At 42.4% G+C, this 12,508-nt stretch overlaps 2 protein-coding genes across 6 annotated transcripts in view; both read right to left on the minus strand.

The window, feature by feature from the left end:
• Window positions 1-617: 617 nt before the first annotated feature.
• LOC125887306 (beta-1,3-galactosyl-O-glycosyl-glycoprotein beta-1,6-N-acetylglucosaminyltransferase 3-like) lies at window positions 618-1,883 on the minus strand. Its single transcript, XM_049574005.1, has one exon. The coding sequence runs from the start codon at window positions 1,881-1,883 to the stop codon at window positions 618-620; it is 1,266 nt and encodes a 421-aa protein (XP_049429962.1).
• A 3,948-nt stretch (window positions 1,884-5,831) lies between these two features.
• The window catches only part of LOC125887388 (proprotein convertase subtilisin/kexin type 5), a 31,186-nt gene continuing 24,509 nt past the window's right edge, over window positions 5,832-12,508 (minus strand). For 4 of the 5 annotated variants that reach the window (XM_049574154.1, XM_049574156.1, XM_049574155.1 and 1 more), the window contains exons 10-17: window positions 12,198-12,421; window positions 11,827-12,069; window positions 10,850-11,095; window positions 9,058-9,253; window positions 8,579-8,784; window positions 8,321-8,421; window positions 6,622-6,793; window positions 5,833-6,543 (exon numbers count right to left, since the gene is read on the minus strand). In XM_049574154.1, coding sequence (XP_049430111.1) covers window positions 6,161-6,543; window positions 6,622-6,793; window positions 8,321-8,421; window positions 8,579-8,784; window positions 9,058-9,253; window positions 10,850-11,095; window positions 11,827-12,069; window positions 12,198-12,421 — 1,771 coding nt within the window. In that variant the 3' untranslated portion in view covers window positions 5,833-6,160. Of the gene's footprint in view, window positions 6,544-6,621; window positions 6,794-8,320; window positions 8,422-8,578; window positions 8,785-9,057; window positions 9,254-10,849; window positions 11,096-11,826; window positions 12,070-12,197; window positions 12,422-12,508 lie in introns of all 5 variants that reach the window. The other variant, XM_049574153.1, reaches the window with a different exon arrangement.

Consider the following 12,508-nt stretch of genomic DNA (forward strand, 5'->3'; position numbering starts at 1 on the left):
TTACATTTTGACAGTATTTAAATAATAATCACCAAACTCCACTAGATGGCGTCATAAATACAGATTTCATTGAAATCATATACATAACAGACAGGAATATTATAAGAAGTTAAGAGATCCATAGCAATACTTTGACTATAATATAAGAATGTTAAAAATAATATAAAATAAAATACATACAATCATAATAATATACTAACAACAGCCACAAAATATTTAAAAAAAGGTCATTACAAGATAGATGTTTTTTGGAAAATAAAAAGGGAAAAAATATAATAATATATATAAAACCCATAACAATATAATATAGAATACATGAATATGATTGCTAGAATATATTTACCCATTATTATCTATAAAATGTTGACATATTTAATACATTATAGACCAGTTCAAACTTGATAATGTAAACATTGTAAATCAAATATATTTTCTGTTTGACTGTTGTGCAATAGCTGACAAGGAAACCTTAAAAAACAAAAACAATAAACTAATAACTGTTAAACTTGTAGTTTCCTTGATACCTGATTGGAAGTAAACGGTGACCAAAGCTGTGACCTCAGCAACAGCATATCAATGAGACAATCTATATTTCACATTTCAAATGATTATCAGCTTTAAATAGTGGAGTATTCGTCCCTTAACAGTGGGTCATGGCCTAAAGCTTTGAAACGCAGAACTGACTCCATACATCTAATAGCAATATCATCAACCTCAGGGTCCATCTTATTTGCAAAGAGGTGGTGTTGTCTCAGGAGCCACGGGAGGTCCCCAGCTCCATACACACAAACTGATCTTCTATATGTGCCAGTGCAATGATAGTACGGGGCTCCGTTTTTCACATCTCCTGCTAAATAGCCCCACTTCACCACACGAGCGAGGGCTTGCATGTCTGACACGTCGTACTTGTCGTTGGCAGGCATTGATCCAGGAACAGAGGGCATCCTCTGTAGGGTGGCCCACAAGTGCTCATCAGGGCTGAATGTGTCTTTCTCCCACTCCAGGAGTTGCTGAACCTCTCTGTCCTCCATCACATGTTTTACAAAGGCTCTCGTGACCACAAAGTAAGCATTTCCTGTGAACATTGGGCTGCTAATGAGTGGAGGACTCTTCTTCACATCTGTCCTTACTACAGAGTCCGTTACATTGTAGTGATACAGCCAGCGGGTTTTCTTGTAGTCATTTGTGGCCTCCGTCTCCATGCTGTTTTTCCCATTGAGGGCCTTCAGTGCCTGAACCATCTCTCCGTTGGTTTTGATGGGGAAGTCTGTCCCACAGGTGTTCAGCAGGTACCTCCACTGGACGCGTGAGTCCAGAAGGTCTTTCATGCAGTTCAAATCTGCCTGCACTCGGGACCATGAGGCATAGACGACTCTTTCTAATTTACTGGCAATAAACACATTAGGAAAGCAGGAAACGATTGCCTCCACAGCCTTCTGAAATTCTTTAGAGGATTTCTGGTCCACATGCACACAGTAGATGTTCTGAGGAGAGTAAACAGCTCGTAGAAGTCGCTCAAACATCTCAATCTTCTCGTGGATCACCATGGAGTAGGCGAGGGGAAAATCCTTCTCCTCTTCACTGAGAGGCTCTGTGATGAAACCTCTCTTGACAATGTAAGATGGACAGTCCTTTGTCACGTTCAAGTAGAAGTCCTCCGATAAAAGTTTCTGTCTTTTCCTGGATCCCAGAAGCACTTCTAAATCACCTTTCTTGCCCTCCACATTTCCACTGATGATAGCCAAGCAGCCAGGCAGATCCCCAGAGAACTGCTGTGGTATTCTCATATCAGGCAATGAGTGCCTGTTGGAGCCAGTCTCCCAAAGGACAAAGGTAAGGAACATACCCATGACGGTAAGTGAGAGGATCCTCAACAACTGCATCCTAAACAACTTCACAGAAGCCATTTCTTTTCCGCAGGTGGCCTTGTCTTAAATGTAAGTTACAGACTGACTTGGCTCCTTTTAAGTAGAATCAGCCCCCTAAGTAGGTGTGTCAAACTGAGGTGTGGGGAGGGAAGGTGTTGGGCATACTACATCCTTAATAGGATGTGACTTACTGTGTGTGCAGGTGGATGTTTCAGCATTATTGCCTTTTTTTCTTTCTTCCTCCTCTTTTTTATTTTCTTTATTTTTTTTGTGTGTGATTTATTTAAGGAAGTATGAAATGAGAACCAACCATGCAAAACAAATGACCAACAAATAGTGGGATACAAGTGATCAGTGTGAAAGTAACAAAATACCAAAGCACAAGACAACCGGGGGAGATAAATGAGTAGTAGTAGATAAATGACCATGCAACTGATTTAATAAATAAATTGATAGATTTTAATATATTTAAAACAGCAATCAAAACAAAAACAAAACAGGAGAAAAAAAGACAAAGTGAGAGGATGGAAGTGGGGAGAAAAGAAACAAGTGGATAGTGTTGGCTGTAGAGTGAGGGGGTTCGGTGTTGTGTCGAATATGGCCTGAAAGTGAGGATGCCTGTGTATTGGTACATTTTTAAGATGGCAGGATTGAAAATAGTTAACTTATTTCAGTAACTCAGATTAAGTTAAGAGACGAAATCCAAATTTTGTGCAAGTTTGGTGCACCATATTGCTTGACAATGAAAATATCTGGGTTGGTGCATTTTTGTCTCACGCTGAATGCGGCAAATTGTCATCATCACCACCAATAATGATGTTGATAATAATAATTGTGGGTGTGGTTTAGGAAGGTAGTAGGAGGCAGGGTCAGCACTGACGTCACACCTGGGCGTTTGTGGTAATGACTCATTAGCAGCCACACCTGGTGGGAGAGTTTGGGAGGCCTTTGAGCTGAACGGGCACGCCACGGGGGAGACGCCGGAGGCAAGACATTCTGAAGACAAAAAAGACTGAGAAAGTGTTGGAGACGCCACTTATCCATGTAAATACACATTCACTCTGAACAACCACGAAGAAGAGCAAGCTTGCGGACTGGTCCGACTTAATGGCACCCAAATGGTGTCCAGCGGAGTCATCTGGGTAAAGCCAGCTGGTCACGAGGAGGAAGAGCCTGGCAGTGAGTCAACCCTCCTCCAGATAGGAGGGGTCACACTCACTCAGGGAAGTCCAGGCACATTTATCACGTCTAATTCAATACGTAGGGGTTGCGGGCTCGCTAGCCTTAGTTGATGAACTTTCACAAGCCAGGTTTAGCATAGCAGCGTAGTAGTATTTTGAGATAGTTGAGGGAAGAATAGGGATAACTGAAAATAGGACTGACATTTTAATTGTTGCTTTTCTTCTGGGAAGGGACATTGGTAGGTTGGTCCAGCGATTTAAAGGGCCAGTGTGTAAAATGGGTTGAAAACAGTGACATCAGTGGCCAAATTCTAGATTGCAGGGCTCACTCGCTCACCCCTCCCATCGGGTAAATGACAGTGGCCTCGTAGGGACAAAAAGCCTTGCGCACGAGTTTTTCAGGAGTAGGTCTATCTAGCGACGAGTTGTATGTTTATTTAGAAATCTAAGCATGTTACGATATTGTAATGAATCCCTCACGAGCAGGAGACCAGAGGAGCGTTCGGGAAAAAGGCCCGTTTATTTGAGCACTCCAGAAACTCCGGTAACACTCCAGGGGGTAAAAGACTCCGTCCCAAACTCTGACTCTTCTAGCGTAACAGACACACTTCATAACTTTACACACAAACTCGTTTACCATACTGAGTGGGGACCCCCCTCCCCTCTCTGCTCAATCTCCAGCCCGCACACTGACTGACAGCGTAGCCGGTAAACAGAGCTCAGCTGTTTATTTAGCCTAGCAATATCTCCGGACTATAGTAGCTGCAATGGACGACTTTGAACACGATTTTGAAGAGTTTCTTGTAGCGGACACAGACCCAGAGCCATACCTGTTTGAGCCGGAGCATACAGATGAGGAACTCCATGTGTTTGATGCTGAGCGGGTGAGAAGAGAGGCTGAATGCACAGAATGGGATTCAGTGCTACCATCGTTGGGGAGATACGTATATCATCAGGAGTAAAAGCGCCGCAGAGAGTGCATCACAAGGAGTGAAGTTGCGTCTTCTTTTCCTCGCAGATGACGGTTCGGGTTCATTCTCTCCTGTTGTGTGGTAAGTGTGGTCCATTCGCAAACTTTATAACAAAAAAAACTTTTCACTACTCTCTATCGACGAACTACTAACACTCTGCTGTTTCCTCCTCCTTCTTCCTTCCTTCCACTGTCTTCGTTGGTTCATTTATACACGCAAAATGCGTTCTCTGGCTGACTGGATTGTCCGCTCCGTCTGCCGTACATACATGGCGGCACAAGATGGTGACCTCTCTAAAGCAAGGCCCTTGCTATATATATATATATATATATATAAGCATAATTATAAGGCTACGAAAACCAAATTTTATTTTATAGCGATCATACACTTGTATAAACATATTAATGGGTAGAATATTCAGATTCAGATTCAGATTGACAATAAACCATGCCAAATATTACACACTGGCCCTTTAAGTCATCTTGTATTGATTTAAGTAATGGTGTGAAATTTAGATTGAAGAGTTGTGTCAGCTCGGAGGATTGATGCCTAAATATTTAACATTGCCTGTGATAAGGTGAAAAGATGATCCTTGAGTTTTCACATCCCTTGCATTCATACCCTGTGGTAGGATGGTGGATTTTGACCAATTCAGAGTATAGCTAGAGAGTTCTGAAAATAAAGCTTTTATAACTTTAATGCATTCCTTCAGGGTTGAGTAAGGGTCCTGAAGGAGTAATAACATCATCTGCATAAAGGATAATTGTATGTTCTGTAGACATCTTAATGCCTTTGATGTTGCTATTTTGCTGAGTGCTGCTGCTAGAGGTTCAATGAATATGAATGTTGCTAAAAGGGATGGAGAGAGAGGATGCCTGGTCCCATTGTGTTAGGGTGAAATTATGTGAAATCAACCCGTTTGTGAGAATGGCCATTGGTGAAGTGTATAGTGCCCTTATCCAGTTCACAAATGATTCCTCAAACCCAAATTTCGGTTTTGCAATTAAGAATTTCCAATTGACTATGCTTTTTCTGCGTCAAGTGATGGGATCAGGGTGTTACCTTTGATGGATTGATGTTATAAGCGCTAAATTTGAGTTCTGTATCTTTCAGTATGAAATGATCTTACCTAGCCTGGTTCCAGACCATAGACCCCGCCCACTCAACTGAGTAGGCTTGCATCTGTGGACTGGCATACTGCAATGAATTTGCGATTTATCTCGTCCAAACGATGGACAGACCAATGAACGCTGGGGGTGGGGACGGGTCTAGCGATTAGCCAATCAGCGCCACGCTAATGGCGACCGCTACAGATCCTACAGACCACATTAATGATGCTATCGAGGTATTTCGCTACTACTTGCGTTAATGGAGGACCAAATTAAGGAAGCTGCTAAACTGGATTTAACGGCGATGCAGCTGGGTGTGCACGACGACGGAGACATTTTAAACGGGCAATGCTCGCTTGTTTTCGGCACCCCCGAGGCATGGACACTAATGACGTCAGATTCTGGGTGAGTCATTGATCTCTACTGATTGGTTAGGGAAAAATCAAATTCCCTCCCCCTTGTAAATCACCTTCAATGGAGACGATGTCAGTCTCAAGGTTCTGGGAGCTTCAGTCTGACACTCAGGCTAGATCTTACCCCTTAATACAGCTTTGCCAGTTTCCCAAAGAAGTGTCATTTATTCAGTTTGTGTTTCTTAAATATCTGAGTGTAGGGAACTACTGGTTAAATTCTCTTTCACCTGGGTGGTTTAACCTCCAATTATTGCCAAGGCAACTAAGGGGATCATGTATAAAAGACTTTATTTTGTTTCTATTTACAGCAAATCATGCAGATTTCAATTATTATACATGATCATTTCACTGTTTAACAAATATATCTTTAATATCAAGTAAAAAAAAGAAAAAAGGTCACACATACATATACACATATATGTATTTTTTTTAGCCACAAATGCCTCATCCAAGAATGTGCATTGTACAGATACAGGCACTTTGTAGAGCAGAATCAACACCAAAACTCAAAAAGCAACGTACCAAAACAAGATGCCACTAAATTCTCTTCTTAACATTAGCTGAACTATTTTGAAAGCACATGTCAGTCTTGATATTGTGACCATCCACAATATGTATCTACGATTGATTGAGGCAAGTGCTCTCATCCACGTCCTGGTCTGCATCCGTGTCCTGCTCGTGGATGAAGCTGTAGCGTCGATACACTGATCCACCTCTGCTGGTGTACACCACATCCACCTCGTCTCCGCTGTCCGGCTCGGGAACACCGTGGGGCATGTTGATGCTGGCGCTGCCGCTCAGTCTCTCGTAACTTTGGCCCCAGCAAAGCCTCTTCCTGGCATGAGCCTTGACCAAGGCAAACACAGCCAGAGCCAACCCCAGCGCTAGCAGCAGGGCAATAGGCAAACCAGCTGAGGTGTGCTTCAGAGCTCTGGATGACATGGTGAGGTCTGTTCCCTGATCCTCTCCTGACTTGGGTTGGGGGGCCTCCACACACAGAGCTAGAACAAAAGAACTATGTTAAGTAGATGGTCGTATCAAAACCATCCTATGTTTGTTACGATCGGCAGGGTCTCTACCTGAGCGACTGTCACAAACACAGCATTCAGTGTCATTCCCTCCAGCCTGACAGCAACGGGCGCAGCGGTTCTCCACAGCATGAAGAGCAGCGTCTTGGTGACAGGTCAGACACTGGTCAGGTCTGGGGCCGTAGCAATGCCTACACGAGCCGTCACATGGCTCACAGGTTTCCTACAGTGGTATCATTTCACAAGTTATTGTACTGGGCACACAAAAGGAAAACATGTCCATAGTAGAGCTGCAACAATTAGTCGAGTAGTTGTCAACTACTGAATTAATGCTACTAATAACTGCTGTTGCTCTGAGTTGCAGCATCTGTCTGCACTTTGTCATGTTTTTTGTAGAAAAATGCTTCATCATGTACAAAGAAATTTTAAAATCCTCCAGATTTCCTTGTAGCACTGAATATCCGTTATCACCAGAGCAACAATCAAAGATAAATGTGCGGTTGCCGTTTGATTTGACTGATATTTCCCTAGCAACATAAACTAACATCATGAAATACTGCAACACCCTGATTAATGCTCGGAATTATGTGACTCAATCTAAACCAGTACAAAGAGCCAAGACAAAAACACAAATACAGAAATTTCCAGTGAGAAATAACCAAAACTATTCTAACTTTGTCAGACCCACAGCAAGACGCTGACTGAGAACATATGTTGTCAGGGCCTTTAAGTATTTACCTCATCATAAATTTAAAATGCAAACAAAGGACATCAGCAGCATCTTACTGATACAACAACCTACCGAATACACCTACTATTACGATGTATGGTACTAGGTATGGTAATACACTGCTCAAAAAATGAAGGGAACACTTAATGGTCGCAGTATAACACCAAGTCAGTTCAATTGCAGGGATATCAATCTGTCCATTTAGGGAGCACATGTGATTTTGAACCAGTTTCAGCTGCTTTGGTGCAAATGAAAGTGACAAGAGGTGCAATGGAGAGGCAAAAACAAGAAAACCCCCCATGATGCTGCCTGTAACACCATCCAGTGTGACCGGTTTGGCGGTGGGTCAGTGATGGTCTGGGGAGGCACAAACCTCCATGTCATAGCCAACAGTACCCTGACTGCTGTTAGGTACCAGGATGAAATGTCAGACCTTACACTGATGCAGTGGGCCCTGGGTTGCCCCTGGTGCAGGAGAATGCCCGTCCTCACGTGGCCAGAGTGTGTAGGCAGTTCCTGGATGACGAACGCACTGATGTCATTGACTGGTGCTCTCGTTCCCCTGACCTAAATCCAACTGAGCACCTATGGGACATTATGTATCGGTGTATCCAACAACGCCAGGAACCATCACAGACTGTCCAGGAGCTCACTGATGCTCTGATCCAGGTGTGGGAGGAGATCCCCCAGGACACCATCTGCTGACACATCAGGAGCATGCCCAGATGTTGTTGGGAGTGCATACAGGCACATGTGGTCCATACACACTACTGTGCACATTATGAGTTGCTGTGATAAAATTCACCCAAGTTGGATCAGCCTGTGATTTCAATATTTTTACTTTTTTGTTGTAATATTGAATCCAGCCCTCAGTGGGTTGATGATTTTGGTTTCCATTGACTGTTAAGTCAACTTGAATAATTCGTTCATCAAAATCTGATGTGTGATTTTAGTGTTCCCTTATTTTTTGAGCAATGTAATCAAAGAAACGTGGCACACGGCTTGTTGCAAAGAGCACACCTCTTCCGAAAAGTATCGCCCCTCCTCGCAACGCGGATAGCAGACTTTGTCCTTTAAAGTGCTGCCCCAGTCACACGTCACGCATCCCTGAGGCGAGGCATCTGCAAACACACATACAAACCCATAACAGTAGAACTTGCTTAAAAGTGAAAGTCTAATATTGACCCATTGGAGGAGTATTGACCACAGGTGGCCAAGACATAATGGTTGAAAAAACAGTGAGATCAGAGCTATAGTTAGTGGCTCCTTTATCTGTACCTGTGCAGGTCTGACAACTGGTGTGGCACTGTTTGCAGATGTCATTGAGTTGATAGAAGCGGCGTGGACAGCGCTCAACACACAGCTTGGTGCCTTGCAGCTCCAGAAGAGGAGGGAGACAGGTCCTGCAGGACTCAGGCCCTGGTCCTGTACACAGCTCACAGGACTGGTCACATTTCTCACAGTGGGAGCCCTCTCTGTAGTACCTGGAAATATGCATCAAATTATCAACAAGTCAGACATGTACATAGATTTTTTTTTTATTATGCTTGCAGACATCATTGAGGATTTATTATCAAGTCTCTATCTGTGGAACCGAGAAGAAATGTTTTAAATTACATAGATGTGATTCGCTTATGCTTTTTGGATCAGGGGATAAAGGGTGGGGATAAAATCAACAGACCATTAACAGAGGTTGTGTTTCATCACAAAGTAAATACTGTATGTTTGAGACAAAGATAGAGCCTTCAGCTTTGTACCCTGTGGGACAATGGGTGACGCAGAGTTGAAGGAGACGCAGGTGTCCCGGAGAGCAAGTGAGGCAATCTTTAGGCGATGCTCCGGTGCAGGTGGAACAGACGTGATCACAAGGCAAACAGAATCCCAGCTCTGTTCCGTCGGCCTCCTGCTTTGTGTCGTATGTACCAGCCGGACACTCACTCACACAGGTGCTGTCTGGGAAACAGCACACAGACAAAAAGTTCCATTTCCAGTTTATTAGTACACCAGGGTTCCTACAGGTTAAGGTAAATTAGATTTAAGACTTCTAAATACTTATTTAATGCCAGTCAGAATTACATTTAAGACCAATGTTACAATACAAATAAACCGACATCACTCACTCAGGGTTGGGGACAATCTTGCCCTGTTATTTATTGTAACATAAAACACGACTTGGTGATTTTGTGTGTCCAAATCTTCATGTGTGACTCCCCTGCCTTGATTCCCATCGTGCCGTCTGTTAAAAACTTTTTCCTTAAAATACATTAAGCCCTACTGTTTTTTAATTTCTACTCTTAATTCAAAATTTCTTTGCACACATTTTTTAAACCTGCATTATTGTGATAGAAAGAGGGACAAGGCAGCTTTCAGGGATCACGACAAGAGCAGGCAGCAGCACTGGCAGTCAAGAGGCTTAACGGGTGAGGACAGATTTTAAGCAGTGTTGGAAAGAATACTGAAAATCTGTACTCAAACAGAAATACTGTTACATAACTAAAATATTACTCAACTACACGTAAAACTACTGATGATAAAAAAACAACAACAACTAAATGCTGATAGGAAGGATGTTTTACTTAAGATTAATGTGGTGTCACTTTTTGTTTTAATGACACTTCATTAAACGGCTACTCAGCATCTTGATGCTTGGGGTTTAGGGTTCGTGTCAACACAACACAACAACAGCTTGGTGGCTCTGAGTTTTGATTTTGATCATTTAATTTATGATTCTGATAATTAATTTAAGAACTGAAATTGTTCCCTTGGGTGCTACCCACTGCAGAAGATGACAACTTTTCCTGATCAACAGTTGTTTTTGATTATCTAGTTTGGCTCCTTAGCCGCAAAGGAGATGTGCAACTGAATGAAAGAGAATAATTCGATCAATCATTCGAGGAATATCGTCTTACTCCTGAGAGAAGACAGTGGATCCTCTGCTTTGAGCATCCAGCTCAAAACAAACTAGTGTTGCTGACTATCCTGACGTAAATGTGAGAGGCATTCAGTAAATTAGTAAGAAAAAAAGAAAAAAGGAAAAAAAAAGATGTTATTTTGAGATTATACAATGCAACATCAGAAAAAAAAGCTTTGTGGGATCCTACTTCCCATGTGTGAGCATTTTTAAGATTCTTAAAAGACTGATTTAACACTTTTTAATACTAATCAAGGTATTTTTTTTAATAAAAATCTGGCCTTAGTGCCTTTTAAGACTTTTTAAGGAACCCTCGTATACAGTCATGCTTTTATTTAGCACCTAACTGTTAGGTCCAGGGGAAAATTGATTCGATTTGAAAAACGCAATTCAAAAATCTTTTTTTTTTTTTAAATAATTTTAGTAAATAGTTAGTCATGCTGAAATTCCATCAGGGTAAAAATACACCTGTTGAGTACCTGAAGAGCTGATAGTTAGGAAATGTGTAGTTTTGCTGTGTTGTATGGTTGAATAATAAATGTACTTTTTAAAAATCAGCTTCTCTGCTGATTTTCTGTTCATTTTACACCCTGTGCCACTTCAGTATGCAGCTGAACAATCAGGTGGAAAATGCTCACTGTGAAGGTATTTTGGGACGGCACAGGTCTGGCATTCATCGTTGCCCGGCCCTTCGCAAGAGTAACAGTGCGGGTGGCAACCCATGCAGGTGAACTGGTCGTCGTGTAGGTACGTCCTTGGTGGGCAGTCTGTGTCACCCGTCACGCCACACAACAATGTGTTTGGATCCAGCACAAGTCCCCTCTCACACTGGGTGCACTGGTTTGGGTCTGAGCCGGAGCAGCTCATACATGTCTGGTGGCACTCTGCACGTAGTCAAACAAAACAGACTGCGTCAGTGAAACGTGATATGATTCTATTTACAAAAGAAGGTGTGATAACAACAGTGTTTTAGTAGTAAATGATTATTGTCATAAGTAAATACTGTCTTCTCTTATGGCTGAGCTAGAATACCCCTTGGAGATAAAACATGGCAGTGTTGCAGTTATAGACACTGTGTATTTAGTACTGTATAAGCATAAGCAAACTTTCATACCGTTGTGAACATTGTCTTTGTCAAAGGTTTCAACTGATTGCTCTGACTAGGTTATACACTGCTCAGAAAAATTAAGGTAATGCTTAAATAACACAGCAAATCTTGATGAACAAATTATTCAAGTTGTAAATTGTTACTGACTTACATTGTATAATTTGTTGAGAACAACATGACGCAACAACAGTCAGTGGAAACAAAATCATCAACCCACCGAGGGCTGGATTCAAAATCACAACGAAATCCAGAGAAAAAAAATTAAATCACAGGCTGATCCAACTTGTGTAAATTTAATCACAGCAACTCATAATGTGACTCAGTAGTCAGAACTGAGGCCACAATCCTCAGTCCTGATGGTTATGATTCTTACAACCATTCTTTTGTGTTATTTTTCTTGTGTCATGAATCATAGAAACCACTTTCTACATCTCAACAAAGGTGCCCATACAACACTGCTCAAAAATCTAATCAAGTCACATCTACTGTACGCACTGTGAGACTCACCTTGACACTCCATAGCTTCAGTGTCATAGTAAGTACCAGTGGGGCAGTCTTTGGAGCATGCACCCTTATAGAGTTTGGGACTAAATGTCGAGCAGGTCTCACAGTCATCTGCCAGGGGCCCTGAACAGCTGCCACAGGTCGGGTGGCACTGACCGCAGCGGCCCTCCTCCATGTCCTCATAATAGCCCATGGGACAACTAGCCTTACACACACCGTTCAGCATCAGGTAGAGGAAACTGCATTCTGAAATGATATTTAGGAGGAGAGGTAAAGTTGTAACAAGAGATTTCAAGATGTGATGCAGTTCATTTTCAAATGTCATCCACTTGGAATATTTCTCTTTTTAGCTTCCCACAGAGACAATAACTCACTGAAACAGGTCCTGTCGTCTGAGCAGACGTCGCAGTGTGGAGAACAGCGTCTGCAAGTACCATCATCTGCAGGGTATGTCCGCAGTGAACAGTTGAGTCGACACATACCACTCTCCAAGTAGTGGCCATCAGTGCAGGACAGACACTGGGACTTGATCCCATCACACGACAAACAGGAGCTATCGCAGGCTTCACATGACCCCTCTGATGTCTCAAAGTAACCTCTGAAATTAGTTAGGAGATTTGTTAATACATGAATAGGGAAATGCAGCAAACTAGAACACATCTTTTCTCATCTCATTACAAAAGTG

Source organism: Epinephelus fuscoguttatus, linkage group LG4 (assembly GCF_011397635.1).
Source record: "Epinephelus fuscoguttatus linkage group LG4, E.fuscoguttatus.final_Chr_v1".
NCBI classification, from domain to species: Eukaryota; Metazoa; Chordata; class Actinopteri; order Perciformes; family Serranidae; genus Epinephelus; species Epinephelus fuscoguttatus.

Bases quoted from the DNA above. Each gene is read 5' to 3' on its own strand.
- LOC125887306 (XM_049574005.1), bottom strand. From the start codon at position 1,883: ATGCAGTTGTTGAGGATCCTCTCACTTACCGTCATGGGTATGTTCCTT.